This window comes from Hippoglossus stenolepis, chromosome 16 (assembly GCF_022539355.2).
Source record: "Hippoglossus stenolepis isolate QCI-W04-F060 chromosome 16, HSTE1.2, whole genome shotgun sequence".
Classification (NCBI taxonomy): domain Eukaryota; kingdom Metazoa; phylum Chordata; class Actinopteri; order Pleuronectiformes; family Pleuronectidae; genus Hippoglossus; species Hippoglossus stenolepis.
This window is the reverse complement of record NC_061498.1, coordinates 685,932-695,931: the sequence shown is the minus strand read 5'-3', so window position 1 is coordinate 695,931 and position 10,000 is coordinate 685,932. Positions and strand designations below refer to the sequence as shown.

The window sequence follows — 10,000 nt, the reverse complement described above, 5'->3', positions numbered from 1 at the left end:
TCGTGGAGTGAGGAGCTGTACAATGAACTACATGAGCCCGAGTCAGGGTTCGTTAAGATGACAACGTCATCTTGCTCTTCCTCGAACGCTGGAGTCCGGGAGCCTCGGAGGCGCCTGGACCTTTTCTGTGGCTCCGGAGACATGGGGGAGTTCACCACCTTGAGCCTCCTGTCAATCTCACTGAGGAACAAAAACAACCAGAAACTGTTTTAAAGCCCAAAATAAACACGAACCAGCTTCAACAAACCTTCTGCCAAAAATACGGAGGAAACTGACGGATACAACAGATAAAAGTTGAAGTGAAATGAGTTGTTTAATTAAAAGTTAGTGGATTTATCCACCTGGGCAGGTCGTAATGGGCGGACCTTAAACTACTAAAGTCGTGTCAACACCCACAGACCGATGCTGCTGCCCCCACTGTGCTCCACTGTGACGGTGGGCTGGCAGGAGATGATGGAGGCCGCTGAGGCTCCTGGGAACCTTCAGTGCAACAGAAATATGTTTTGTAGCCAGTCGTGGTCCTGAGCTCTGCAGCTCCTCCGACCTCATGACTCGGTGTTTGCTCTGATGTGCACAGCTGAGACCTTTTAAAACCAGGAGGTGTGCGTCTTTACAAATCAAGCAGATACGAGTTCAAAGCACCTGAACCAAGAATCCAGACTCACCTGATCTTCCTTTTCACCTGACTGGACTGTTTCTGGACCAGACTCTCGGGCGGCGGAGGAGACGGAGAGCGAAAGGTTTCTCTGACATGACATGTGTGACAAGACAAAGCAGACAAACTCAGTGCGTGTGAATTCCATCCCACTTCTTCATTTTAGATGTGAGGGTATTCTGTTTTGGTATAAACAGGGAGTGAAGGGACTCTGGTGTATTGCAGCTTGTTCTACGGTGGATATAATAAATGACTACATCATGGTTCTCTGAGCTTCAGCACTTACAGTCCACCATGTTCTGCTTTGTTCCCCACGTGTTCTGCTTCCTCCTCCGAGTCGCTGAGGACGAGGGCAGCTACCTTCGTTTCTCGAGATGACCACAAACTGTCGTCTGCAGCGTCCTCTGGTCACAGACAGGAACAATCAGCTGCCACTAAGTTCCATCCGGGATTTATTTTGTTCCCACACTTACAGCATTATTTAGAATTCCATTTATACCTGTGGTTTCCTTTTTAGTGAACACATGATCCATTGGCTTCAGCCGCAGACTGCTGCTCACCTGGAAACAGAAGCACTCAGGTGAGAGAGAGAAGACATTGTCAGAGAAGCTTCTTTGGGCAGAGCGCTGGTTCCTCACCTTGTTGGAGTACACTGGCACCGGGACAATTGCTGAGGGGTCGAGGATGCGTCTGCGTTTGGGCGGCGGCTTTACAACCTGCACTTCACCGTCAGATACCTTTACATCGTGAAGAGAAGCTCAGGTGAGACACGACATCTTTTTGAAATGAGCGAGAAGTTGTGTGTTTGATTCAGGAGACAAAACAAACTGGCTCTAGAGTTTGTATCTTATCTGAAGGCCACCACAGGTTCATGATGTCCGACTGAATAAAGATGGACGACGTGTCTCCACTTCCTTCGTTCATCAGAAATGAAGCCAACTTATCTTGGACATGAAGGCTGCTATCTGCCACATGTGTCTGTACAGAAGTGATCTGAGACTTTCTGTTACTTGTGTTGGAACCGGATCGCAGCTGTGTGCAGTGTAAACAATCCCGTAGACCGACCGGTGACAGAGCACAACTCAAATATCATTATCCAGTCTCTAGTGTGGAGCCGGGGGGTCGATACACAGACTCTACCAAAGAGTGTCAGCTGTCAACCATCTGTCAATCATCTGTTTTGATATCATCAAATAACTGATTCAAACCGAACGGATCAGAAACACTTGAACAAACATCAGTGAGATGAGAACGACCTGAAATGACAGAAACATCTTTACAAACATTTATTTAACGTCTACTTTGAGTTTTTTTATTTAGTCCGTGTCCCATCTGTTAACATGGAGGTCAATGACCTGTACTGCAGCCAGACACCAGGGGGCGATCCAGACTTCTTTTGGCTTTACTTTTGGTAGCTGCCGAGTCGGCCATCTTTGTTTTCAGGTTTTGTGAACTCCTGAACTACGTAAAACTTTGAAACCAGTTTTAACGTGAACTTTATTCCTGCTGATACTTTTCCGTAAACAAGCCGTTAACTAGCGGGTTGTCACGTGGTTCAGAGTTTCTCTTCTTGTCCCTTCAGAGTTAAAGTCGAGCAGTTTGTCACAGACTGAAGCCTGACGACACAGTAGCGGAGGAACCTTTTATTTTGAAAGCCTCGCTGGTTGCTAGCTGTTCTCATGCTAACGCTAAGCTAACCCTGCACCTTTACACTGTCTCCGCGGCCTCACGTGACTTCTCACGTTTCTCTGTTCGCTCGCGTTAATTGAAACATCGTTACGCTGCCCGCTGATGACGTCACTCCTCTGTTAAGTGTCGGTTAACGGTTAAAAACAGCGGAAGTTAGAAACTCACCGGATCCGCCATGTTGGCTCCTCTACCCGCGCTTTGTTTGACGCCTTCACGGACTGTGGGACATCATGACTCGTGTTGTGTTCATGGTCCGCGTCAGTGTCGGTAGCATCAGCATCCACAGTGAGGTTCTTATAACTTCACCTCCCTGAACACCTGACTTTACAATTTCATTTATTTATATATCTTTGACTATTTTACAGATTTTATATTTATTTATGTTTTTCTTTACTCTGAGTTTTCCATTTAATATCTGACTTCTTTTTCTCATTTTATCTACATTTTAATCCGTTTTGATATTTTCATTTTGTTTTTTCTTTTTATTAGTATTTTATATTTTTCTCATCTTTTCATAACTGTCTATTATTAACTTTCTTTTTTTCCTGCCTTTTGTGTTTTCTCATTTTCAGCATTTTCTCGCTTCCTGTTAATATTATGTTGCTTCTGACTTGACTTTGCTTTTCTGGTTAATCTTCTGGATTATTTGTTTAATGTTGTTTTTTGTGTCTCTGAAAGTTTTATTCCAGTTCAAAGTAAAAACCAGATCAAGAACTGATTATAAATAAAGACGTGTGACTGATGGTTTGTCTTGTTTATGTTGATTCTATGTTGTGTGTGTGTGTGTGTGTGTGTGTGTAGTGAATAACAACACAAAGCGAGAAATGATTTGTTTAAAACATGAATCAGTGACAATAAACACTTGAGGTCAGAAACAGATGATCACAGACTCTTGAAAGGTGTTGATCTTGTACTGGTCACGAGCAGCAACAACAAAATGACTGAAATCAGCGTGAAACTGTCGGACTGGTGAGTGGATGTGTTCCAGTCTACACATAAAGAAAATGCTGAATATTCTCATCTTTATCATTCACAAAAAGATTTTATAAACATCATGGCCATAAGAAAACAATGTTTTACAATTATACATTTTTTTATTCCACAAAAGTCCAGAATTCATTAGAATCTGTTTTTACTTCATCACAGCTAAGGAGGCGTTCAGGTCCCCACGGTTAATTTCAATTCTTCTGTGAGTCTGGGGTTAAATAAGCTGCTTTCAGACACTGAACTCCGCAGTTCCTCTGTATTTTCTCCAGAGGAGGATCGTGTGTGAACACAAATGTCCGAGTGAGAGGCTCCACAGTCTCTGCAGACTTTCTCTGCCTGACCTCCTGTATAAAGTCCGTAAAAATCCAGGAGAATCCGATGTGTGAACACAGCAGAGGATCCTCCACTGATTCACTGAGTGAGTGGGGGGGGGGCTTCTAACTCGTGACACAAACATGAAGAAACTAAAACAAAGATCTCTGGTGAAGAAGTGCTGACACACACGATGAAGACACAGACGAAGATGTGAAGAGAGTTCTTGGTGATCAGAGCTGAGACGGTGTCAGGTGATGTCAACATGATCACATGACCTCTGCAGCAGAGGTAACACGTCACTTCCTGTCTCTGTCTGCTGCACCCGGCTGCCCCCCCTCTCACCTGAACCAGGAGGAGGATCTGATGCTGTGAACGAGTCTGTGCAGAAAACCTGCTTCTGAGTTGTTCAGCTGTGAAACACAAACTCTGGAGAAGCTCTGGAGACGATTCTCTGGATTTGACCTGCAGGTCTGAAAACAGCTACAGCCTCATTGTAAAATGTCTGTTCTGGGATGTTTTCACTCGACTAACGAACGTCTCCCACTTCAGCTTCAAACGTTTTTTATTTGCTTCTTGACTAATCATCCAGAACCTGCTCCTGAACATCATCTCTTATAAAAACTGAAAAAGTTTCAAACTAAACAATCACACAGGCTTCGTCGGTGCGTTCATGCTTCAGCTCTTCAGATCCAGAAACCCGTCACTTCTTCTTGTTCTCTTTGCAGGCGACCACGTATCGCTGAGCCACGTTCAGAGGAGGTGAGTAACCGTCAGCGTACGACGTGTCCTCGAACAGCACAGAGTAGTCGTCCTGAGGCTGTCGACACACACACACACACACACACACACACACACACACACACACACACACACACACACACACACACAGAGGTCACAGACAGGAAGTCATTCATTCAGCTACTCAGATCATCTACAGACTGACTGGAGGTTATTTATTAGTTTTAAATGATCGTTGGCAGGATTGTTAATATATTTACAGATTGTGCTGTAAACACAGATTGAACTATTATGATTTAATTTTAGATCAATTTAAAGACGATCATGCAAAAAACAATCTCCTGCAGACAGTGGCCACCAGGAGGCGTCTGTTTTCAGAGGGTTAATTTGAGCTGGTTCATTTTGTGCAATGTGAGGAAGTAGAGACGTGTCGTCCATCTTTATTTAAAGTCTTTGTGTAAAAAGGCTGCTGAGCTGCGAGTCTCACCCTGTGTGGGGGGGTGTGGATGAGGGCCCGGTAGAAGCAGGTGGTCTGGGGGTAGAGGGCCAACACCAGCTGGTCTTTGCTGAACAGGGCCTCAGGGTCTGTCTCTGGGTTTGCCTTCCACTGAGGCAGAGGGATGATCCGCCGTCTGCTCAGAGTGTGTCTCCTGATCCAGAAACACAGAGAACAACCTTTACTCTTCTTCATCAAATGGAACCAACGACTCGAATCATCTGAGCTCTCAGCTTCGTTTAGTTGATGTGTTTCGTTGTGAACGAGTCTGACTCCTCCGGCTTCTTCACATGAGACACGCTAACTACACAAAATGAGTTCATGTGTGAAAACATCAAGAACAAATCAGGACTTTATGTTTAATTCTGACCAATAACGACACAGTTGTGACAGAGAAAAATGTTATAATGGATATAAATGAATGAGTTGAATTACAGCCAATCAAAGGTTAATGGTCAATAATCAAAGTGATCAATTAAATTAATTATTAATTATTAATTAATTAAGGACGACGTGTTGGTGATAAATGTGAGAGATAATGAATGTGAAGCTGTGACTCACTCTTTTCCTTCTTCATCAATGTCGTCCACTTCGTATCTGGAAGAAGAAAACATTCAGAGCTGTGATGTCACATCCTGTTCTATAACGTTATGATGCGTTGGAAGCGTGCGGCGCTCTCACTTGTTGGTGGAGTGGTTGTAGCTGACCACCTCAGCCAGGATCCACTGCTCGTCTCCGTCCACGGCTTTCACCCTCGCTGCCACTTTGTCGCCCTGTTTGGCCACGTAGTCGCTGCTGGCAGGCGTCGCCCCGCACAGAGGGGGGGGGCTGAAAGAACAGGTAGAACTTTCTGAATCACACAAACTTCTCTGCTGTTCATTTAGTGTTTCTGGTTTTAGTTGGTGAGTGAGTTACCTCTCTCCGGGCTTTCCGATCCACAGAGGGAGCGTCATGGCCGACTGCTGGAGGAGCGTCATCAGGACCCCGCGCCTCATCGTCTTCCTGGGCGGGTCGCTGTCACTGTAAACGCCGGCCATCTTAGCAGCTGTTTGACAATTCAGAAATGAAGTTAAGAAACACAAAATGGAAAAAAACACAAGCAAGAGTGTGATGTACTTGTTCATACCTATCCTCCTCTCCTCCAACAACGACTTGATTTCTGCGATTTTATCAAGAGCGTGACGCAGGATGCTGTGGGGGGGTGAACAACACACATGGATTTTCTTTTTATGCTCTGCAGCCTTGAGAAAACTATGAGAATATGTATGATGGGTTAGAACTGAAGCTCTGTGTGAACGGGATTAAACAGAAGCATCAGGTATGAGGAGGTAAAGAATCTCAGGCCACATCCACATTAATATGTTTTAGTTTTAAAGAGATATGTTTGAGCAGTAAACTAAATTATATAACTTTATTTGATGAAACACTGAAATGTTTGATTTAATATCACATTTATAAATAATCTACATTTATGTGTTGAACGTGGGTCATATCGCCACCTAGTGTTTCAAACTGTCTTAGACCCAACAGAACCAATGTTTACGTTAAGTCGTCATACATAACACATACACACATAAGACAAAAACACAAGCAGCATTTACACAAGTCTCTGATTCAGAAGCTGGTAAAGTGTGGACGCCAGGTGTAACCATAGCGACAGTGGTGTGTTTTCACACACAGTGTGGACGGAGCCTCAGCGCGGTCTCTCACCTGCACTCGGCCTCGGCATCTGCTTTAGCTGTGGTGTACAGTCCCCTCAGCTTGGTCCTGTAGTACGGAGAAGCTGAGGAAAAAGACAAAATGATGGAATAAGTTTGGAGTCAACAGAGACACAGTTAGAAAAAGTAAATGATGTTTGAAAACAGCAGAATATTAAGGTGTGAGGATCATGAGTGTGTGGATGGAAACAGTGAAGTGACTGACTTTTGTTTTCAGTCTGCATCCTCTCATGTGTCTTTTGAATGTTGAGCAGATTGTGTTCACTCCGGGATCTTTCCTCCTGAAAACAGAGATTATTTGGATCTGGATCAATTTAACTGACGAGTCTACGTCCAGGTAAAGACTTGACTCCGCCCTCACCTGCGTCTGTTTGATGAGCTGATGGAGCTCCGTCAGCAGCTCGGCGATCTTGGTATCAGCTGACATGTCCGAGCCTCCGAGGTTCTGACAGTCACAGAGTTTTGTTACAACAAACCAGAGGACGATTTAAGACTGATCAACATTTCATTGGACGTTTCCTTTGGTTCAGTATTAAAGCCAAAATAATACAAAATAAAGTCCAGAATCACACGAGTAGAAAGTATTTTGCTCTCGGACTGGAGAGGATAAAACTCATTTACTAATTTGTATCTGTTCCGTTGTTTCTGATGAACGTATTGATTAATTACTTATTGGTTAAGTTATCACTTTAATATAAACTGAACCATTTTACCTGGAAACATGACAGGAACTGATTCGTGGGAGCACAAGTACAATTGTATACATTTTCCTTAGTGTTAAAACTTAAATTAACTAGTTAGTGTTATTATAATATTTAAATATTTAATAATAAGATTGAAATCAAAGCTCTTCAGGTTGTTAGATTCCAGGAAAACAGATCATCTCTGAATTAACAGATTTCTGAATGAAGTTTGGTTTAAACTTCTCTGATCGAGATAAAAAGGTTCGTATTTTACATTTTAGTCAGAAAAATCAATTGGTATATATATAATGTTAGCTTCTATGCTAACTGTACGTTTACACTGTAAATAAACTGGTTTATAACGTTAGCTTCATTGCTAACTGCACGTTTACACTGTAAATCCGCTGATTTATAACGTTAGCTTCAATGCTAACTGTACAGTTGATAAACAGGTTTATAACACTGTAGCCACTGTGCTAATCGTTAGCTGAGTTAGCAGCTTCGCTAACATTCGCCTGGTTGTTGATCTCTAAACGGAGATTTGAGCTCGTGGCTCCGCGTCGAGGATCCGCGTCGTTCAAGCTTCTTCATATTTTCATGTGAATCAAAAGTTCGGTTTCTTACTGTGAATCTTTCTGTTTATTTACTGACGAACTGTTAGCTGCACGGGCTAGCTCCTTCTGCTTCTTCTTCGTGTTAGCGTGAGTCCGTGAGGCAGCGCCATGGTCTACACCGCCCCCAGCTGGAGGAGAGGGGAACTGCAGGTTTGGTACAGAACACGTGGAGCCACAGAAAGTTTAAATACGAACAAACTGAGACATGGTCATTTATAATCACATGACATAACACAACACAACAACACAACACAACATCACAACAACACAACAACACAACACAACAACACGACAACACAACAACACAACACAACAACACAACAACACAACAACACAACACACCAACACAACAACATGACAAAACAGCAACACAACACAACAACACAACAACACAACAACACAACACAACAACACGTCAACACAACAACACAACACACCAACACAACAACACGACAAAACAGCAACACAACACAACAACACAACAACACGTCAACACAACAACACAACACAACACAACAACACAACAACACAACAACACAACACCCCAACACAACAACACGACAAAACAGCAACACAACACACAAACAACACAACAACACGACAACACAACAACACAACACAACAACACGTCAACACAACAACACAACAACACAACACACCAACACAACAACACGACAAAACAACAACACAACACAACAACACAACACAACAACACGTCAACACAACAACACAACACAACAACACGTCAACACAACAACACAACAACACGACAAAACAGCAACACAACACAACAACACAACACAACATCACAACAACACAACAACACAACACAACATCACAACAACACAACAACACAACACAACAACACGACAAAACAGCAACACAACACAACAACACAACAACAACACATCACAACACAACAACACATCACAACAACACAACACAACAACACGTCAACACAACAACACAACAACACAACAACACAACAACACGACAAAACAGCAACACAACATAACACAACACAACAACACAACACAACAACACAACACAACACAACACCACAACACAACACAACAACGTCAACACAACAACACAACAACACAACAACACAACAACACAACACAACAACACAACAACACGACAAAACAACAACACAACACAACACATCACAACAACACAACACAACACAACAACACAACACAACACAACATCACAACAACACAACAACACAACACAACAACACGTCAATACAACAACACAACAACACAACACAACAACACAACAACACAACAAAACAGCAACACAACACAACAACACAACAACAACACATCACAACACAACAACACATCACAACAACACAACACAACAACACAACAACACGACAAAACAGCAACACAACATAACAACACAACAACAACACAAAACAACACAACACAACAACACAACAACACGTCAACACAACAACACACCAACAACACAACATCACAACAACACAACAACACAACATAACAACACAACAACACAACAACACAACAACACATCACAACAACACAACACAACACAGTAATGACAGAACGTCTCCTTATGAAGCCACATTTAAATTCACTGGAATCACACACACTCATATATCTAAATATATATACATATATTTACATGTATATACTCATATATATCATAAAGCACATAGACCTGCTGATGCTTTTACTTCAGTGGGATGTTTCCTGCAGTACTTGTGAGTTGTTGGTACTGAAGTGTGTGAGTGTGTGTTGCACAGGGACTCGGTGCAGCAGTGTAGAAAATGTCTGTGTTTTCTTCAGGACTTGTTTTTGTGACCTGAACAGACGTCAAGTTCAAACTGATGATTAACATCTGCTGCAGCTGGACACGAGAAAAACACGTCTTCAATCACTCACTTATTTATCACTGACAACAGAAACGTGCAGCAACCCACACAATACAAGGTTCCTACAGTCTGATTTACAGATGTGTGTGTGTGTGTGTGTGTATGTGTGTGTGTGTCTGTGTGTGAACAAACAGTAATATGAAGCCATGAAGCTGACGCCTTATCTGTAACCTAGATACCTGATAACGGTGCCAAGTGTACA

At 42.7% G+C, this 10,000-nt stretch overlaps 2 protein-coding genes across 4 annotated transcripts in view; both read right to left on the bottom strand.

The window, feature by feature from the left end:
• The window catches only part of LOC124851076 (nuclear factor of activated T cells 2 interacting protein), a 4,336-nt gene extending 1,720 nt beyond the window's left edge, over window positions 1–2,616 (bottom strand). For both annotated transcript variants that reach the window (XM_047343889.1, XM_047343890.1), the window contains exons 1-6: window positions 2,510–2,616; window positions 1,294–1,392; window positions 1,155–1,215; window positions 942–1,059; window positions 666–746; window positions 1–180 (exon numbers count right to left, since the gene is read on the bottom strand). The exon at window positions 1–180 is cut by the window's left edge and continues 55 nt beyond it. In XM_047343889.1, coding sequence (XP_047199845.1) covers window positions 1–180; window positions 666–746; window positions 942–1,059; window positions 1,155–1,215; window positions 1,294–1,392; window positions 2,510–2,521 — 551 coding nt within the window. In that variant the 5' untranslated portion in view covers window positions 2,522–2,616. The remainder of the gene's footprint in view (window positions 181–665; window positions 747–941; window positions 1,060–1,154; window positions 1,216–1,293; window positions 1,393–2,509) is intronic.
• Window positions 2,617–4,005: 1,389 nt separating this feature from the next.
• Window positions 4,006–8,044, bottom strand: sgf29 (SAGA complex associated factor 29). 2 transcript variants are annotated; one of them, XM_035181867.2, is made up of 10 exons: window positions 7,906–8,044; window positions 6,960–7,043; window positions 6,804–6,879; window positions 6,591–6,663; window positions 6,007–6,071; window positions 5,796–5,925; window positions 5,562–5,708; window positions 5,442–5,477; window positions 4,872–5,034; window positions 4,006–4,463 (listed from the first exon to the last, which is right to left on the bottom strand). In XM_035181867.2, the coding sequence occupies exons 2-10, from the start codon at window positions 7,023–7,025 to the stop codon at window positions 4,347–4,349; spliced, it is 873 nt and encodes a 290-aa protein (XP_035037758.1). In that variant the 5' UTR covers window positions 7,026–7,043; window positions 7,906–8,044; the 3' UTR covers window positions 4,006–4,346. The 2 variants fall into 2 exon arrangements, with proteins under 2 accessions (XP_035037758.1, XP_035037759.1); XM_035181868.2 differs by having other exon boundaries at window positions 7,791–8,023.
• Window positions 8,045–10,000: the final 1,956 nt, after the last annotated feature.